The following is a 21520-nucleotide window of genomic DNA, read 5'->3' as shown; positions in this document are numbered from 1 at the left end:
AGGGGATCTCTGGCATGACGTGACACTTCCTACGGCTCCCATGGGCTCTCAGAAGGCGGGAAAAAGCTGAACGATGTAATTCCATCCCCAGGCTGAAACACATTAGCATGTTTGGCAAGTGCTCTATCAGAGGGCCATTAGACTGAGGCTCGTGCATGAGGGGATAGCATGCTTTTACTTTCACTCTCTTTGTAATAAAAAACGATTTCCCGGTCGGAATATTATCGCTTTTTTACGAGAAAAATGGCATAAAAATTGATTTTAAACAGCGGTTGACATGCTTCGAAGTACGGTAATGGAATATTAAGATTTTTTTTGTCACGAAATGCGCAATGCTCGTCACCCTTATTTACCCTTTCGGATAGTGTCTTGAACGCACGAACAAAACGCCACTATTTGGATATAACAATGGATTATTTGGGACCAAACCAACATTTGTTATTGAAGTAGAAGTCCTGGGAGTGCATTCTGACGAAGAACAGCAAAGGTAATAACATTTTTCTTATAGTAAATCTGACTTTGGTGAGTGCTAAACTTGCTGGGTGTCTAAATAGCTAGCCCTGTGATGCCGGGCTATCTACTAAGAATATTGCAAAATGTGCTTTCACCGAAAAGCTATTTTAAAATCGGACATATCGAGTGCATAGAGGAGTTCTGTATCTATAATTCTTAAAATAATTATGTTTTTTGTGAACGTTTATCGTGAGTAATTTAGTAAATTCACCGGCAGTGTTCGGTCGGAATGCTAGTCACATGCTAGTCACATGCTAATGTAAAAAGCTGGTTTTTTATATAAATATGAACTTGATTGAACAAAACATGCATGTATTGTATAACATAATGTCCTAGGGTTGTCATCTGATGAAGATCATCAAAGGTTAGTGCTGCATTTAGCTGTGGTTTGGGTTTATGTGACATTATATGCTAGCTTGAAAAATGGGTGTCTGATTATTTCTGGCTGGGTACTCTGCTGACATAATCTAATGTTTTGCTTTCGTTGTAAAGCCTTTTTGAAATCGGACAGTGTGGTTAGATTAACTAGAGTCTTGTCTTTAAAATGGTGTAAAATAGTCATATGTTTGAAAAATTGACGTTTTTGCATTTTTTGAGGTATTTGAATATCGCGCCACGGGATTACACTGGCTGTTGAGTAGGTGGGACTCTAGCCCATAGAGGTTAAACAAAAACCCCACACAACAACCCCAAACTTAAAGGGAGGGAAGGGAGGGTGGCCACCGTCAACAACGGTCCCTGTGCTACACCCCCCCCCAATCCTCCCACAACGGAGGTGGCTCTGGCTCTGGGCGTAGCTCCCGTTCCGTAGACTCTAGGCTGGGGAGCGTCGCTGGAGGCTCCGGGCTGGGGAGCGTCGCTGGAGGCTCCGGGCTGGGGAGCGTCGCTGGAGGCTCCGGGCTGTAGGCCGTCTCTGGAGGCTCCGGGCTGTAGGCCGTCTCTGGAGGCTCCGGGCTGTAGGCCGTCTCTGGAGGCTCCGGGCTGTAGGCCGTCTCTGGAGGCTCCGGGCTGTAGGCCGTCTCTGGAGGCTCCGGGCTGTAGGCCGTCGCCGGAAGCTCCGGACGGGGGACTGTCGCCGGAAGCTCCGGACGGGGGACTGTCGCCGGAAGCTCCGGACGGGGGACTGTCGCCGGAAGCTCTGGACTGGGACTGCGCACTGGAGGCCTGATGCGTGGGGCTGGCTTAGGAGGCGCCAGACTAGTAACCGCACCACAGGGATAGTGCGAGGAGCAGGAACATGACGTACTGGGCTGGGCAGGCGCACTGAAGGCCTGATGCGTGGGGCTGGCTTTGGAGGCGCCAGACTAGTAACACGCACCTCAAGGCTAGTGCGGAGAGCAGGAACAGGACGTACTGGACTGGGCTGACGCACTGGAGGAAGAGTACGAGGAGCAGGAACAGGATACACTGGGCCATGAACCCTCACCGGCGGTCTGATGCTTGCAACTTGCATCACCGGTCCTGGCTCGATGCTGGCTCTAGCATGACACCTGTGAGGAGCTTTCACCAAGCGCACCAGGCTGTAGCTGCGCACTGGCGATACCGTGCGTGTCTCCGCATAACATGGTGCTTGCTTGATCCGTCGCTCCCCATAGTAAGCACAGGTTCTTCTTCGTGCCCTTTCTGTCAGTACCGCTCTCCGGAATCTCGCGTCAAGCTCCTCGCTTGATTCCTTGACTGGCTCCTTTTTGCTCCACGACTCTCTCCTGTATGCCCAGGAAGTTAGGTCAGGGCTCCCCTCTGACTCAGCCCAACTCCCCGTATGCCCCCCCCCCCCCCTCCTGCTGCTCCTTCCTCACAATGCTTGGTCCTTCTTTGGTGGGTGGTTCTGTCACAAGGGTCGTTATTGAGTGGACCAAAACGCAGCGGGTAAAATGCTCATCTTCTTATTTTATTAAAGAAAACACTTAATCAAAATAATTAAATGACAAAAACAGTCCAGTAAGGTGCACAGACTATACTAGAAACAACAACCCACAAAAACCAGTGAAAACAAACACAACTAAATATGGCCTCCAATTAGAGACAACAACAACCAGCTGCCTCTAATTGGAGGTCATTGACAAAACTCACATAGAAAAGCTAGATTTAAACATACAAATATGAAAACTAGAACCTAAACCCACAATACCCAAACACACAAAACAAACACCCCCCTGCCACGCCCTGACCAACTATAATGACAAATAACCCCTTTTACTGGTCAGGACGTGACACAAACAGGTAGTACCCTCTCTATATAAGCAAACCAATGCAAAAGTTTTTAATGAATTGGCCAATGCACCATTGGGCGCTTACTTAAAGATCCAATGCAGTGAAAATACATATTTTCCTGTGTTCCATATATATATTTCCACACTGAGGTTGGAATAATTCTGTGAAATTGTGAAAATGATGCTAATGCCCTTTTAGTGTAAGAGCTGTTTGAAAAGGCCGCTTGAAATGTCAGCCTGTTTTGGTGGGATGGAATTTTGGCCTCCCTGGTGACATCTGAAGGAGGCAGTGTCATGGTGCATTCGTAACCAAGTGGGAATTAGGAATTTACCACATACGACTGGGATCTTTGTGACCGGTCATCCAACTCGGAATTCCATCTTTTAAGAGAGACGATTTTCCGACCTGAAGATCACAGTCATGATTTGACCTCATTTTTTTTCCAGAGTTCCCAGTTGTCTTGAAATGGTGACCTCTGACCTCACCTACTAACGAAATGGCCTCTATAACAGCATTTTCGGCAGTTAAATGCAACAACAAAACAGTATTTATGAAGAGCAATTTATTAATGTTTTTTTTTTTTTACTCTATATTTGTTTACAAGCATGATAGCTGTACTTTTGGTTCATAGTTGACACAGCTTGTTGGCCATTAGCCTGTCTGCATTTCTCAACAAATTTAAAATTAGATGAATGCATCCAACTGGTATTTATGACTTCACAACTGCTAAATTCCCACCTCCCACGTAGTTACAAACACGGCATCAGAATGGTATGCCAGGAACATTATGAATGGCATTTAATTTTCCCGCTGTACCGAAACCGAACCGTGGCTCCAAAAACGCAATACGTACCGAACCGTGGGTTTGGTGAACCATTACACCCCTGCAAACTATGAGTTATTGAAAAATGCAGGATACTAAAATCACTTTATTGTATTTGTGTTTTTTTTCTCCTTACAGCCAGCGCCAGATATAAAATGGGTAGAAAACAGCAAGCCACTTTTCAAAGTGAAGACCAATGTAGCTTCAACAATATACCCTGAAGTATGTCTTCTACCTTCCAACATTAAAACAACTTGTTAAAGCTATTGTAACAAACACCATAAGACATCTGTGTTCTGTATTTCTCTGTCTAGGATCTGCACCTCCATAAGTTTTTCCAGCACTGCCAGTTGATAAGGTCCTCCACAGAGGGCAACCCAGCAGAACTCATCAGGTATCTTAAGGTGAGAGAGACACTTCTGTTGTGAAGTGTCATTTACGCTATCACTGTGTATTGCTGTCTCTCTCTGACTTCAACCCTCATATTTTAACTTAATTTCCTGTTCTCTCTCTCTCTTTGTCTCTCTCTCTCTCACTCACACCCCTTTCTCTCTTTCTCTTTCTCTCACACCATCTCTCTCCCTCCTTCCCTCCCTTCCCTAGTGCCTGCATGCCATGGAGGCTCAGTTGATCATTAAGTTCCTCCCCACTGTGCTGGTGCAGCTGTTTGAGGTGCTCACCACGGCAACCAAAGAAGCTCAAGAAATCGCTGTCAACTCCACCCGGTGAGTCTTGACCCCTGACCCTATGACGTTATCATGATCTGACCCCATGAAATAGTGACCTAGATATTGTCATAGTTTGTGAATGTGAGTTATAGTTCATGACCAAAGTCAATTGATTTGAAATGCTTTTTTGGAAGCGTTAATGGATGTAGGTTGAGGAAAGTAACCATAATATTCTAATTCTTCAGTGTGATTATACACGTCGTTTCCCGGTGCCATGAAGAAGGACTGGAAAACTACCTGCGCTCTTTTCTGAAGGTATAACGTCAGGCATCATACACACGACAGTCGATAATCATTTTGGGGCTCCCGAAATGGCGCAGTCTAAGGCACTGCATCTCAGTGCTAGAGGTTTCACTACAGACACCCTGGTTCGAATCCAGGCTGTATCACAACCGGCTGTGATTTGGAGTCCCATAGGGCGGCGCACAGTTGGCCCAGTGTTGTCTGGGGTAGGCCGTCATTGTAAATAAGAATTTGTTCTTAACGGATTTGCCTAGTTAAATAAAGGTTCAATTTAATGAGCAGAATCAAGTCCTGGTCCTTGCCTTACTGATGAATGTAAAGATGGGTAATGCATTTTCAGTTGAAAGTTACTTTAAGTTCATTCATTTCTCATTTGGGGTAATGTTCAACATACCATGGGAAGTGATAATGTGAAGGTTGTGTATTAATGCCTATTTCTGTGTGGTGTCCCCAGTATGTGTTTGTGTCTGGGAACTCTGGGACCACTCATGAAGTCCTGGCCACCGCAGTTACAGCCATCCTCAAACAGACAGCGGATTTGAACACCAGCAACAAGCTGCTCAAGGTGTGTGTGTGTGTGTTCATTTGGATCCCCATTAGCTTTTGCAGGAACAGCGGCATGCGCACACTTTTTTTACTTGTCACATTCAAGCAAAAAAAATGTCAATTCCCATACTGATCAGCAGGTATCACTGCAGCACATGCAACTGAACCAGCCACTTGTTCATTGAAAGGGAAAGTGGATTCCCTACATTCTTGTGTCACTAATAAGCATGTTTTGACAACCCACCATGTTTTCGAAAGAATTACTTTTGAGCAGTTTTCTATTGTCAGTACACCCAGGATTCCTGCACACGAAGCCGGTATTATAAAGCCCATATTATAGAACCCATTGATGTTTTTTTGTTGTCAGACTGTTGATATGATCTTTCTTAAGAATTGTGCATCCCTAATGGAATCGCATTCCCTTTATAGTGCACTACTTTTGACAAGGGCATTATGCAGGCCTCTGGCCCAAGGTAGTGCACTATGAAGTAATAGGGTGGCAATCGGGACGCTATCTAAATGTTTCACAATTGAGCAGTAGGTCCAACTTCTTCTGTCCCTCTTCCTCTTCCTCTTTTCTAGTATTCTTGGTTCTTCTTTGAGACAATGGCCAAGTCCATGGCCCAGTACCTCCAGGAGGGCAACAGGGTCAAGGTTGGTACATGTTCTATTCTGATTGGGGGTTTATCTTGTGTCCCACATCGAAGAAATTACACACACCCACACAAAACAGACATTCCTGCTGACAAGCCCTCAGGTGGAGGGGAACAGTTAGCATTATTGCTATGCAAATATTTATCATGTGGTGCTGCAGTGTTACATTTCACACTCTTTCCTCACTGCAAAAAATGTGGCAATGAACACTTCCTCATTCTACAGATATGCAAAGTTCAGTTGGTGATAAGGATATTCCTGCTTGTACTCTTATCTTGGCAACAGTTTAGAAACAGGCCCAGTAAAATACAGACTTACGCCTCTACTACAGATAAACTAAGGTTGCTGAAATTGACCACAATTTTAATATAATATTCACTAGTACATTTGAGGATTTTACAAGCTGTGCACATTTTAGTGAGTCATGTTTCATCTCTTAGGCTGTTGTGAAAGAAATCTATTTCTCAATGACCAGAAGAGCACACTTGTTCCTTCCTTCCATCCTATTAGTTAATATAAGATTAGTTTATCAATCCACACACTTTATACCCATAGAACATCCATTGAGCTCAATTGGAAAATTCCCAAGTTAAGATTCAGCCCTTATTGATCTGAATTGTCGCTCGGCCCAGAGGTTCACATGCCCCGGGTCACCATCTCGTCGACATCTATAAATGAGTGTGTTGTGTCTTACCAGATGCCCCGTGCCCAGAGGTTTCCAGACCGTTTCCACCAGGTGCTCCAGTCCTTGCTCTTGTCCATCATGCCTCACATCACCATCCGCCATGTTGAGATCCCAGAGGAGGCCCGCTGTGTCAACCTCAGCCTGGCTGGCTTCATCAAGGTCAGGCCCCTATACAGTGCCTGAACCATACACTACAGGCCCCCATACATTACAGTACCTGAACCATACACTACAGGCCCCCCATACAGAGCCTGAACCATACACTACAAGCCCCCATACATTACAGTACCTGAACAATACACTACAGGCCCCCATACAGAGCCTGAACCATACACTACAGGCCCCCATACATTACAGTGCCTGAACCATACACTACAGGCCCCCATACATTACAGTACCTGAACCATACACTACAGGCCCCCATACATTACAGTACCTGAACCATACACTACAGGCCCCCCCATACAGAGCCTGAACCATACACTACAGGCCCCCATACATTACAGTACCTGAACCATACACTACAGGCCCCCCATACAGAGCCTGAACCATACACTACAGGCCCCCATACATTACAGTGCCTGAACCATACACTACAGGCCCCCCATACATTATAGTACCTGAACAATACACTACAGGCCCCCCATACAGAGCCTGAAGCATACACTACAGGCCCCCATACATTACAGTGAATGAACCATACACTACAGGCCCCCATACATTAGTGCCTGAACCATACACTACAGGCCCCCATACATTACAGTACCTGAACCATACACTACAGGCCCCCATACATTACAGTGCCTGAACCATACACTACAGGCCCCCATACATTACAGTACCTGAACCATACACTACAGGCCCCCATACAGAGCCTGAACCATACACTACAGGCCCCCATACATTACAGTGCCTGAACCATACACTACAGGCCCCCATACATTACAGTACCTGAACCATACACTACAGGCCCCCATACATTACAGTACCTGAACCATACACTACAGACCCCCATACATTACAGTACCTGAACCATACACTAAAGGACGGACATAATACAAAATACATTATCGCTGCTCTGAAAAAGGAATACTGTTGATATTGAGAAGGTCTTGGTTAAAGACAAACTCCCTTCTGAAACTAGCGATAATGTGTGGTGACTTCAGTAAGTCAGGTGCTGTATATGAAAGATGTTCTTGGTGTGCTTAGTTGGTAAGTCCTGGTCTTCTTAATGCCCTGATCTGTGCTTGTCTCCGCAGCGCTGTCTGACCTTCATGAACAGAGGCTTTGCCTTCAGCCTGGTCAACGACTACATGTGTGCCTTCACACTCAAAGACCCCAAGGTACTCGACACCAACCACAGTACCAACCACAGTACCTCTTCAATTGTTGATCATTTTATTATATACACATGTATATTATATAGGTACTGTACAATAACACTTCTGCTATTGTTGATCATGTATCATTAATGCAACTTTGGAACTAAAACAGCCTGCTGTACAGGCTTCTATAGACAGTAGATGCACATTGAATGTGCCCTACATATAAAATAAGAGCGTGCTATACGGGATCATGAATGATAATAGTATAATTATACAGGCTATACAGCTGTGACTAACATAACACAGTATGATCCTGGCAGGTATAATAAAAAGCCTTTAGCGTGTGGCCTCTAGCAATCCTTCAACATGCCGACACATTTGATTAACACTATATTATCAGCCTTACCATATTTGACTAACAAATAAAAATCAACATGTACATCCATTTTTTTATTAACCCTCCGATTGCTGGTGGCTCTACAATGTTTTCTCTCTGGGATTGAAAATAATCTCTATCTCAATTATGTTCATTTGTAGGATGAAAATAAACAATTTGTTTCTGCTCATCTTGAGTTCCAATACGTGTGTTGTCTTAGGAGTTGTTTTATAATGCTAGAGGGGTTTGTTGACTGACAGGTCTTGACGGAGATGAAGTTTGACTTCTTGATGACGGTGTGTAACCACGAGCACTACATCCCGCTCAACCTGCCCATGGCCTTCGGCCGCACCAAGCTGCAGAGAGTACAGGGTAAGGAGCTCCTAATCTTACGCCATGCTTCTCTGTTCTATCAGCTACCTACCTGCATTTGCTCCATGCCGGTGCCACCATAGAAATAAGATTGAATAGAAAGGGAGTCACCATTCAAGTCAACGATGGCATAATGGGTGGATTGGCAGCCATTTTTGAGTGTACCCATGCCAAGAAGTCAAGTCAGGAAGTGTACCCTTTAATCTGTGTTGTGTTTTGTTGAGTCAACTCAACTAGCATTAGAAAAAATACATTCCATTGCATGAGCCACATCAGTTAGCATCATTTGAATGAACATTCTACATTACCATGGCAATCCAGCATCAGTTGATAGAACATTCCAAAATACCATGGACATGATTGCATCCCAATACCAGACAGCCATTGTGAGTATACAGTACCAGTCAATTGCCAGAGTTAGAGCTTCCAAGTCCGTTCTATTCATTCTTATTTCTAGGAATGCCACACACAACCATCTATTACTAAGGTGCATAACTCAGGCCTTGTTCTGCTGTTTATGCTGGTTTTCCTTTCTCCCTAGTCACTTAAAGGGAAACTTCACCACTTTTCAACCTCATATTCATCCTCAATATGAGTTTGAAAAGTGGTGAAATTTCCCTTTAATGTATCAATTAATGTAACTGACGGAAAAAAACAACTTGCAGTACAAGGACCCTTGAGGACCAAGTCTAATACAGAGCAGACCATGTGGAGTCTAGCAAAAGTGGGGTTGTTAAATTAATTCTACGATATTTACCACAGCCACAGTATATTCTTGTAATAGTACTGCATGCTATGTTCATTTATTTTACTCATTTGTTCTCCCTCTTGTTTTGCTTGTGGTTGTCAGATTTTATTTCGTACGCGATGGAGCTTTTTGGCGCAGTAGGTAGGTGATGCCTCCATAACATCAACCGCCACATTTCCAGTTTGAACGCCAACTGAGTCGGCATGCAACTAACCCACTTCTGCTACCTCCTTCTATCCAGGAAACTCCTAAACTCTTCATGATTGCTAAAATCCGTACCGCCTGCTTGGACCAATGTTTTGCGGCCTGGAGTTTGTCACACTTGCTGTCTTTGAACGTGGAAATCTGACTTTTCTCTCTTTTGATGTTTTGACTGATGATTTCAGACAAGGGGAGAGTATTTCTTGCTGCCGCTGCATGAGGGACTGCTACCTTACATTCTCTCTCTCTATTCCTCTTTTCCATTTTCTCTCTCTCTCTCTCTCTCTCTCTCTCTCTCTCTCTCTCATTCTCGCTCTCTATTCAACTCTTCCATTTTCTCTCTCTCCCTTCCTCTCTTGTTGGCTGCTTTTCCTTCACTCTGTAGTCCAACTCATCCCAAACCATCTCAATTGGGTTGAGGTCGGGTGATTGTGGAGGCCAGGTCATCTGATGTAGCACTCCATCACTCTCCTTCTTGGTCAAATAGTCCTTACACAGCCTGGATGTGTGTTGGGTCATTGTCCTGTTGAAAAACAAATGATTGTCCCACTAAGTGCAAACCAGTAGGATAATGTATTGCTGCAGAATATTGTGGTAGCCATGCTGGTTAAGTGTGCCTTGAATTCTAAATAAATCACAGATAGTCACCAGCAAAGCAACCCCACACCATCACACCACCTCCTCCATGCTTCACGGTGGAACCACACATGCAGAGATCATACATTCACCTACTCTGCGTCTCACAAAGACACGGCGGTTGGAACCAAAAATCTCAAATTTGGACTCATCAGACCGAAGGACAGATTTCCACCGGTCTAATGTCCGTTGCTCGTGTTTCTTGTCCCAAGCAAGTCTCTTCTTCTAATTGTGTCCTTTAGTAGTGGTTTCTTTGCAGCAATTCGACCATAAAGGCCTGATTCACGCGGTCTCCTCTGAACAGTTGATGTTGAGATGTGTCTGTTACTTGAACTCTGTAAAGCATTTATTTGGTCTGCAATCTGAGGTGCAGTTAACTCTAATGAACTTATCCTCTGCAGCAGAGGTAAGTCTGGGTCTTCCCTTCCTAATGTGAGCCAGTTTCATCATAGTGCTTGATGGTTTTTGCGACTGCGCTTGTTCTTGAAATTTTCTGGATTGTCTTAAAGTAATGATAGACTGTCATTCTCTTTGCTTATTTGAGCTGTTCTTGCCATGATATGGACTTGGTCTTTTACCAAATAGGGCTATCTTCTGTATAACATCCCTACCGTGTCACAACACAACTGATTGGCTCAAACGCATTACGAAGGAATGATATTCCACAAATTAACTTTTAACAAGGCACACCTGTTAATTGAAATGCATTCCATTTGACTATCTCATGAAGCTGGTTGAGAGAATGTCAAGACTGTGCAAAGCTGTCATCAAAGCAAAGGGTGGCTACTTTTAAGAATCTCAAATATAAAATATATTTTACTACATGATTTCATATGTGTTATTTCATAGTTTGGATTTATTCACTATTATTCTACAATGTAGAAAATAGTAAAAATAAAGAAAAACCCTTGAATGAGTAGGTGTGTCCAAACCTTTGACTAGTACTGTACATCAAAACATATACAATTACATGTAGAAAGTGTTCATGCTCTCATAGGTGTTTCTCTGGTTAGAAGGTGGTGGTGTTTCCCTGGTTAGAAGGTGGTGGTGTTTCCCTGGTTAGAAGGTGGTGGTGTTTCCCTGGTTAGAAGGTGGTGGTGTTTCCCTGGTTAGAAGGTGGTGGTGTTTCCCTGGTTAGAAGGTGGTGGTGTTTCCCTGGTTAGAAGGTGGTGGTGTTTCCCTGGTTAGAAGGTGGTGGTGTTTCCCTGGTTAGAAGGTGGTGGTGTTTCCCTGGTTAGAAGGTGGTGGTGTTTCCCTGGTTAGAAGGTGGTGGTGTTTCCCTGGTTAGAAGGTGGTGGTGTTTCCCTGGTTAGAAGGTGGTGGTGTTTCCCTGTTGAAGGTGGTGGTGTTTCCGTTAGAAGGTGGTGGTGTTTCCCTGGTTAGAAGGTGGTGTGTTTCCCTGGTTAGAAGGTGGTGGTGTTTCCCTGGTTAGAAGGTGGTGGTGTTTCCCTGGTTAGAAGGTGGTGGTGTTTCCCTGGTTAGAAGGTGGTGGTGTTTCCCTGGTTAGAAGGTGGTGGTGTTTCCCTGGTTTCTCTAGTTAGAAGGTGGTGGTGGTGTTTCTCTGATTTCTCTAGTTAGAAGGTGGTGGTGGTGTTTTGCATTAGAGAAAAATGTTGCAGAGTCGGTGTGTTCAACATGTGATGTTGTCGCATTTCTCCCTGTAATTTGTCAGGCATGTCATTCCATGAGTGAAACAGGATATCTACCATGTCACTTGAATGCTACCATTCAGTCCCATGTTAAAGAGATTGGTTGATTGAAATCATAGATGCACCCCTATATATTAAAGCAGGGTAGACTACACCTGTTTGCTAGTACCCGTGTGTATTTCGGATGTAGTGCACCTCTTTTCACATTGGGTATTGGGACAGTGACATATTTTTTGTTTTGGCTCTGTACTTTGGATTTGAAATGATACAATGACTATGAGGTTAAAGTGCAGAATGTCAGCTTTAATTTGAGGGCATTTTCATCCATATCAGGTGAGCTGTTTAGAAATCACAGCTCTTTCTGTACATAGTCCCCCCCATTTTAGCAGACTAAAAGTGTCACGTCCTGACCAGTAAAGGGGTTATTTGTTATTGTAGTTTGGTCAGGGCGTGGCAGGGGGTGTTTGTTTTATATGGTTCGGTGTTTGTTGGGCTATGTACTTATGTAAGAGGGGTGTATGTTTTATGTGTTCTGGGGTTTTTTGGTCTATGTTCTGTGTTAGTGTATTTCTATGTTCAGTCTCGTCTGTTTAGTTCATTGGATTGACCTTCAATTGGAGGCAGCTGTTCCTCGTTGCCTCTGATTGAAGGTCCTATGTATAGGGGTGTTTTTGTAATGGGATTTGTGGGTAGTTGTTTCCTGTTTTGTGTCTGTGCACCTGACAGGACTGTTAGTGGCGGTCGTTGTTTTGTATACGTGATTTGTTTGTTTTTCCTTCTTTTGATTTAATAAAGAAGATGAGTATACACATTCCTGCTGCACCTTGGTCTAATCCTTACGACGCCCGTGACAACAAGCATTGGGACAAATTCACTTACGTTTATTAAAGTAGTCAAAAGTGTAGTACTTGGTCACATATTCATAGCACGCAATGACTACATCAAGCTTGTGAATCTATGAATTAGTTGGATGCATTTACTGTTTTGGTTGTGTTTCAGATTATTTTTGGTCAATAGAAATGATTGGCAAATAATGTGGTGTCATTTTGAGGTAATTTTTCTGTGTAAATAAGAGTAGAATATGTTTCTGAACACTTCTACATTCATTTGTATTCTACCATGATTACAGATAGCCCTGAATGAATCGTGAATAATGATGAGTGAGGACGTTAGAGACACACAGATCAAACCCCCAAGACATTCTAACCTCTCATTTCAATAACAGGGGAGGTTATCTTTGGGGGATATGATATTTATGCCTCTAACTTTCTCACTCATCATTATTGACAATCTATTCAGGGTTATTTGTAATCATGGTAGCATCCACAATAATGTAGAAGTGTTTAGAAACATATTATATTCTTATTTACAATCAAAATTGCTCCAAAATGACACAATACTTTATTTTCTATTGACCACAAAATAATTTGAAACACAACCAAAACAAACAAAATCCAACAAGTTTGTAGATTCACAAGCTTGCTGTAATCATTGCGTGCTATGAATATTGGACCAAATACTACACGTTTTACTACTTTAATGCACATGTAAGTGAATTTGTCCCAATATTTTTGGTTCCCTAAAATGGGGGGACTATGTACAAAATGTGCTGTAATTTCTAAACAGTTCATGGATATGGATAAAAGTCTGCACTTTAAATTAAGCTGACAGTCTGCACTAACTTTATAGTCATTGTATAATTTCAAATCCAAAGTTCTGGAGTACAGAGCCAAAACGACAAAAAATGTGTCACTATCCCAATACTTTTGGAGCTCACTGTAGTGCACTGCTTTTGGCCAGGAAATAGGTTGTTATTAAGGATATGACCTAACCATGTTGACCATTGACCCCAGACCAGAGCCTGGAGTCTGCGCTGACCGAGGAGTACTGTAAGAACCACTTCCTGGTGGGTCTGCTGCTGAGGGAGGTGGCCGAGGCCCTGCAGGGGTCACCAGAGGTCAGACAGCTGGCCGTGGCCGTGCTGAAGAACCTGCTTATCAAACACGCCATGATGACCGTTACACCCAGAACAAGGTAAGGAGGACAGGGAGACAGACAGACACAGACAGAGACAGAGACAGACAGAGACAGACCCACCCACCCAGAATGAGGTGAGGGGGTGACAGCAGACCTGCCAACCTGCACGCATTTTGCCTACCATACATGCAATTTGACGTCAAAGTACGCCTGTACAAAAAAAAAAACTAAATTACGCAACAGTAGGATTCTAGTTGGCACATTGTGGTTTTTGACTCATCCATCTGAAGTTGGAGCTGAGCCAATCAGACAACTTGGGCGAGGAGAAAAATCTCTAGCTCTCCACTCCAGCCTTCCCCCCTGTAGTCGTACTATTTTCCTCCCTCGAGCTGGATGGTAGCTCTCCACTTCGTAGTTACAGACTACTTTCTTATCTTGATTCAGGAGAGACGGTGAACACTCCTTACTCTAGGAGCTAACTACAAAATAATAGTGGCAATGTGCTTGACTAACACATACAGTTGAGGAAAATGTATTTGGAAAAAGGGTATAGAAAAAAGGAGGAACGAACTGTTTTCCAAATACATTTTCCTCAACTGTATGTGTTAGTTAAGCACATTGCCACTATTATTTTGTAGTTAGCTCCTAGAGTAAGGAGTGTTCACTGTCTCTCCTGAATCAAGATAAGAAAGTAGTCTGTTATGCAAATCCATACTGTATCAGCCTTGTAGATGCAAATAGTCACTGGTAGCCAAGCATTGCGTTTGCGATAAAGGCCAGCTTTCGAATAGTGTTCCTCTCATCGTACAGTAGATGCGTTTTGGTTGACATGGGCTGTGATAGTGTCAGATGGTAGTGTTGACCAGTATGTTATGTGTCGTGCTGAGCGATTAGTGCTTATTGAGGTCAGTTCGATTTCGGTTAGATTGTTTTTTTAATAATCACCGTTTTCGATTTTGGTTTAGATTATTTGGGTTGAAGGCTGTAACAGCACAGAATAAAACAATGAATACAAGTCCCATGATGGTAGTGACTGTCCATTACTGCTTATCACTTATTAACCATCGTTTATTCACTTTAATAAAATATTTCAGTTGTTGTGTATATTACATTTGTTTTATTGATGACTTTATTATTTAAGTCATCATCTCATCTCTATAGAGCTGCTGCCTATGCTTTCTGACAAAAACACTATTTTGTAGTTCTTCAAAGTAAATAATGCATACTTTTATAACTGCTGAATACCAACTATCAATCACTTAGATCATGTATCATGATCATGCCTGTTGGAAACTACAACGCCCTACTAAATTGCACAGTTCATGTGTTAGTCAAGCACATTGCCACTTATTTTGTAGTTAGCTCCTTAGCTTAGGCATCATTACGACAAAGGTAGTTAGCTGCAGCGTTTATCCGACGGCTGCATTGGCCGTGCGGCGTTTACGGTGATACGGCCTCTGCGGAAGTCACGGGATTTATACAGTTAATGACAGATATAACTTGAGATTGTTGGAAAACCTGTAAAATTATAATAACTTAATTATTAACTTGATGTTACTCTATTCATCCCCCCTTCTGCATGTCAGAACCAGCAGGCTCGGATCTGTCTGACGTACCTTCCACTGCTTGAGCTGCTCTACCAGAACCTCAAGCAGCTGTCTGCCCAGCAGTACACCTCCAGCCCTGGCCTGGGCTTCACCGTGAGTCCCCCTCTACCCTCCATCCCTGGAGGTCCTGACTTACTCTATCTAGTCTCATGATATATCAATCATATATTGACGTTTTGAAGTTTTAACTGAACATTTGAATTGGGATTTCAGTTTGTTTCCTGAATTTACTGAAATGAAATTGATCCCAACCCTATGGTTGTCCCTTGCTTTTACAGGGTTCCAGAGGTGACTTGAGATCAACCAGCTCGATGGACAACTGCAGGACCAGCACGGCCATCGATAAAGACCACGGTCAGTGGGACATCTGTCCTCAATGTGTTAACCCCTCATTGCTGTGTGTTTGCCTGTGTGGTAGAGCAGGCGAGCAGACCCGTTAGAACGGCATCATGGTCCATCAAAAATGTTGCTCTGATGTTTTTGAACCAAAACATCAGAGCAGTAATATGTTATTGTCCATTTGGTTAGAACAGAAATTTTCCTTCTGCTTTTTTCCCCAAACCCACACACCACAGGAGGCTGGTGAGGGGAGGACGTGTGGAATGGAGTAAGTAAATGGAACAGTATTAAATACATGGAAACCAGAGGATCTCTTGAAACCATCTGTTTGATACAATTCCATCCATCCCGTCCTCCCCAACAGGGTCAACCACAATGCAGCGCCTCTGGATATATATTTTTGCTGTTAAATGCCTTGCTCGAAGCCACAATGGTCGTGTTATTAATGACACAAGATGCCCATTCAATCCCCACTTCTTCTGTATCTCCTGGCCTGGGGCTTGAACCAGCAACCTTTCTAACCAGTCCACCTATATAACCTCTGGGCTACCTACTGCTACCTACCGCCCTCCAAATTCATTTGAGAAGCTATGTAAACATGTTTCTTTGTTCTCCCCATGTCCAGGAGATCAGAATGGCCACCTGGTGAGGAGGGAGGACTCCAGAGGATATCTGTTCATAGACCCTGGCACTCCAGACAGCTTTGAGGTAAGAGACAGAGGGAGGGTGGAGGATTGGCCAATACAAATCAAACAGAAATGGCACCCTATTCCCTATATAGTGCACTACTTTTGACCAGGGCCCATAGGGTAGTGCACTGTAAAGGGACTAGGATGCCATTTGGGACACAACCAGAGAGAATGCCCTGGGTCATGTTCAGTGGGGAACATCGTAGCAACAGTCAAATATTGAATTTGATGTTTCATATCCTGTTCAATTTAAAAAATAAACATGGTTCTTATACCATGGTTTCTCACACTGTGGTGAGACAGACGGACAGAGAGAGAGACAGCAGCCTCATCTCCTTTGTTGTTTTTCCAGTCACGTATTGACGCTTGGGTCTTTCTCAAACACTTGAAGGCCGTTATATAATATAACTGTTGGTTCACATAATTAAAAAGATCCTATCCAGTGTCTTGACTCTCTGCCAGCGTTCTAGAAACATGTTAGATTGAGATCAGATGAAGAAAACCAGTCATGTAATAAGACAAGAGCAGATGTCAATCTGCTTTCAATCATCCTTTTCCTTACTTATGGTATTGTAACGGCTGTCGGGAGAGAGAGTAGACCAAGGCGCAGCGGAGTTAGTGTTCATCATGATTGTATTTAATTAACGTAAGAACACTATACAAAAACAAGATAACCGACAGCAAAACAGTCCTGTTCGGAAATAATCTAAACAGAAACAATTACCCACAAAACCCCAACGGAAAAACAGGCACTTATGTGTGACTCCCAATCAGCAACAACACTCTACAGCTGTGCCTGATTGGAAGCCACAGGGCCATAATCAACAAAACAAACCAACATAGAAAAATTCACATAGAACGCCCACCCAATGTAACACCCTGGCCTAACCAAAATAAAGAACAAAAAACCCCTCTCTATGGCCAGGGCGTTACAGGTATAACTGAGTGCCACAGCTTCTAATGATTATATTTCTTACTCTGTAGTATGAATTAAAGCCACTGGTTCTCAATTGTATTTTTTCTTCCTCTGTGGTGTTTTTCACTCAGCTTCACAGAAGGGGCTCTGAGGTGAGACAGACAGAGAGAGCCTGATCATGTTTTTTCCCCGACAGATATTGATGTCAGATGTTGTATTCAAAATGTAACGTATGATTTTAGTTGAAAGTTTACATTACATTTTTACATTTTAGTCATTTAGCAGACACTCTTATCCAGAGCGACTTATAGTAGTGAAAGCATACATTTCATAAATTTTCTCTTCCTACTGGTCTCCCGTGGGAATCGAACCCACAACCCTGACGTTGCAAACACCATGCTCTACCAACTGAGCCACACGGGACATTTAGGATTGTATTTAAGAGAGAGGAGGGATGATACTGCCATGTTTTCTTGCTCCGTGGTGTCCCTCCCTGCCACTGTTTCTGACACCATGTTTTCTTCCTCTTTGGTGTATTGTCCTCCAGCTTCACCGGCAGGGCTCCACTATGAGCAGCAGTACTACTCTCCCTCCCATAGGCAGACTGGGCCACTATGAAATCAAAGGACTGTTGCTGTGTTTCCTTCACATCGTCAGGACCATCTCAGAAGGTCAGCCAACACAACATTACATACACCTATAGTGCTGTATTATGCTATAGGATTATCCAGAGATCCTATGAAATTATTTATTGTTAAAGAATTATTATTGAGTTGGTTATGTCTGTCTGTCTGTCTGTCTGTCTGTCTGTCTGTCCGACAGCAACACAGTCGCTTTTTTTAGTACTTTTAGTACTGTGTGACCCGATCCTGTAGGTTCATGCTCTACAACATTCGCAGAGTACGACCCAGCCTCACACAGGAAGCGGCGCAGGTCCTAATCCAGGCACTTGTCATCTCCCGTCTGGATTACTGCAACTCGCTGTTGGCTGGGCTCCCTGCCTGTGCCATTAAACCCCTACAACTCATCCAGAACGCCGCAGCCCGTCTGGTGTTCAACCTTCCCAAGTTCTCTCACGTCACCCCGCTCCTCCGCTCTCTCCACTGGCTTCCAGTTGAAGCTCGCATCCGCTACAAGACCATGGTGCTTGCCTACGGAGCTGTGAGGGGAACGGCACCTCCGTACCTTCAGGCTCTGATCAGGCCCTACACCCAAACAAGGGCACTGCGTTCATCCACCTCTGGCCTGCTCGCCTCCCTACCTCTGAGGAAGCACAGTTCCCGCTCAGCCCAGTCAAAACTGTTCGCTGCTCTGGCACCCCAATGGTGGAACAAGCTCCCTCACGACGCCAGGACAGCGGAGTCAATCACCACCTTCCGGAGACACCTGAAACCCCACCTCTTTAAGGAATACCTAGGATAGGATAAAGTAATCCTTCTAACCACCCCCCTTAAAAGATTTAGATGCACTATTGTAAAGTGGTTGTTCCACTGGATATCATAAGGTGAATGCACCAATTTGTAAGTCGCTCTGGATAAGAGCGTCTGCTAAATTATGTAAATGTACCTAAAATGGTTTTATGATACATACCTAGATACTGTATGAATACTTTATATCGTATGTTGTGTTTTATTCCCTATATTATACAGGCATAATAATAGAATATGTATCTAAACAATTTCATTGGCTCCCTCATTTGTAGAATTTCTGACTTATGTTGTTTTAGGGGACATGGGTAACATTCCAAATGTCACTGGCCTGGTCATTGTGTCATTTTCTGGTTATTGTTTCCTGTTGGCCTGCTATGTGACTCAGTGTCTGTCTCTCTCCTGTTGTGTCTCTGTCTCTAGACACCCTGCTGGCCTACTGGAACAAGGTCAACCCTCAGGACATCATCAACTTCCTCAGTCTACTGGAGTGAGTACACACAACCTCTGGGTGAATGCAGGATCACAATAGAATAGGTTATATTCTACAGTGCCTTCGGAAAGTATTCAGACCCCTTGACTTTGTCCACAATTTCTTACCTTACAGCCTTATTCTAAAATGGATTAAATAAAACATTTCTCAATCGACACAAAATACCCCATAATGTCAAAGTGAAACTTTTTTTATTTTTTATGTTTGCATATTTATTAAAAATAAGTACACAAGTATTCAGACCCTTTGCTATGAGACTTGAAATTGAGCTCAGGTGCATCCTGTTACCATTGATCATCCTTGAGATGTTTCTATAACTTGGAGTCCACCTTGTTGTAAATTAATTTGATTGGACATGATTTGGAAAGGCACACACCTGTCTATATAAGGTCCCACAGTTGACATTGCATGTCAGTGCAAAAACCAAGCCATGAGGTCGAAGGAATTGTCTGTAGAGCTCCAAGACAGGATTGTGTTGAGGCACAGATCTGGGGAAGGGTACCAAAACATTTCTGCAGCATTGAAGATCCCCAAGAACACAGTAGCCTCCATCATTCTTAAATGGAAGACATTTGTAATCACCAAGACTCTTCTTAGATCTGGCCAAACTGAGCAATTGGGGGAGAAGGACCTTGGTCAGGGTGGTGACCAAGAATCCGATGGTCACTCTCCTCTGTGGAGATGGGAGAACCTTCCAGAAGGACAACCATCTCTGCAGCACTCCACCAATCAGGCCATATGGTAGAGTGGCCAGACAGAAGCCACTTCTCAGTAAAAGGCACATGACAGCCTGCTTTGAGTTTGCCAAAAGGCACCTAAAAACTCTCAGACCATGCAAAACCAAATTCTCTGGTTTGATGAAACCAAGATTGAACTCTTTGGCCTGAATGCCTGGAGGAAACCTAGCTCCATCCCTACGGTAAAGTAAGCATGGTAGTGGCAGCATCATGCTGTGTGGATGTTTTTCAGAGGCAGGAACTGGGAGACTAGTCAGGATCGAGGGAAAGCTGAACGGAACAAAGTACAGAGATCCTTGATGAAAACCTGCTCAGGACCTCAGACTGGGGCGAAGGGTCACCTTCCAACAGGACAACGACCCTAAGCACACAGCCAAGACAACGCAGGAGTGGCTTTGGGACAAGTCCCTGAATGTCCTTGAGTGCCCCAGCCAGAGCCTGAACTTGAACCCAATCGAACATCTCTGGAGAGACCTGAAAATATCTGTGCGGCAACGCTCCCCATCCAACCTGAATGGGAGAAACTCCCCAAATACAGGTGTGCCAAGCTTGTAGTATCATACCAAAGAAAAAAAACCTGTTTAAAAACCTATTGCTTTTTTATTATGGGGTATTGTGTGTAGATTGACGAGGGGGCAAAAACTATTTATTTTTAGAGTAAATCTGTAACTTAATGAAAAAAAGTCAAGGGGTCTGATTACTTTCCGAATGCACTGTATTTAGGGTGTTCATAAATTCACTCTGGAGTTCCAGACTGAGCTCAGAGCGTCCTCTCGTCGTTCGTAAATTCAGTGTTTTCAGATTGTGCATTCGTAAATTCAGTGTTGTCAGATTGTTCGTTCGTAAATTCAAAGCGCTTCAATCTTTGAGCGATCAGAGCGCACACTGGACACTGGCCAAGGAGTAGGGTTGACCCGAGCGTTCTGACCTCACAACAGCAGTAAAGCATTTCGCTACACCCGCAATAGCATTTGCTCTACACGTGTATGTGACCAATCTGATTTGATTTGCAGTGCCCAAGCTAACTGGCTAAAGTTGGCTAGCTTGCTAGCTACTTACAGACACAAATGAGAGAATACCTCACTCTGACCATTTTACTCGCCCTAGCAGAGCTGGTTAGGCTGTTTTCATGTTATCTTGAGCATTGGTGACTGTATTATGTCAACCATTTCATTCAGTTTTTTGGCCGACGTTTACTTTCACCTGTCATAACAACCGTGTTTATGGCGTTCGTAAATTCCTTAAATATTCTGCACTCTGCCACTCTCAAACCAGAGTGCGGTGAAATCGGAGTAGATAGCCAGAGTGAATTTACGAACACACCCTTAGTCTACTGGAGTGAGTACAGCACAGAAGGTTGGTGACACCTTAATTGGGAGGATGGGTTCGTGGTAATGGCTGCAGCGGAATGAATGGAATGGTATCAAATACATCAAACACATGGTTTGATGTCATTCCAGTCACCCCGTTCCAGATATTATGAGCCCTCCCCTCAGAAGCCTCCACTGGAGTACAGAAAACATCCGTGTGGATGCATGACTAGAATAGAATAAGTTCTCCTCTCCTGTGTGAATGTAGGATTAGAGTCAGTACGTTTTCCTGATTACACACCCTGAGCTGTA

At 43.7% G+C, this 21520-nt stretch overlaps 1 protein-coding gene across 1 annotated transcript in view; it reads left to right on the top strand.

Annotated features, from left to right (window-relative positions):
* The window catches only part of LOC123728738 (dedicator of cytokinesis protein 11-like), a 137592-nt gene that overhangs the window by 42586 nt on the left and 73486 nt on the right, over window positions 1–21520 (top strand). The window contains 16 exon segments of the mRNA XM_045701398.1: window positions 3689–3772; window positions 3865–3954; window positions 4154–4275; window positions 4464–4533; window positions 4976–5086; window positions 5650–5721; window positions 6419–6565; window positions 7666–7749; window positions 8368–8479; window positions 13567–13719; window positions 13722–13747; window positions 15277–15390; window positions 15576–15651; window positions 16262–16344; window positions 17789–17912; window positions 19092–19158. Of these exon segments, the coding sequence (XP_045557354.1) occupies window positions 3689–3772; window positions 3865–3954; window positions 4154–4275; window positions 4464–4533; window positions 4976–5086; window positions 5650–5721; window positions 6419–6565; window positions 7666–7749; window positions 8368–8479; window positions 13567–13719; window positions 13722–13747; window positions 15277–15390; window positions 15576–15651; window positions 16262–16344; window positions 17789–17912; window positions 19092–19158 (1535 nt within the window).

This window comes from Salmo salar, chromosome ssa18 (genome assembly GCF_905237065.1).
Source record: "Salmo salar chromosome ssa18, Ssal_v3.1, whole genome shotgun sequence".
In the NCBI taxonomy this organism is placed as follows: Eukaryota; Metazoa; Chordata; class Actinopteri; order Salmoniformes; family Salmonidae; genus Salmo; species Salmo salar.
Note: the sequence above shows the minus strand (reverse complement) of the source record. Positions and strands in the feature narration are given on the sequence as shown.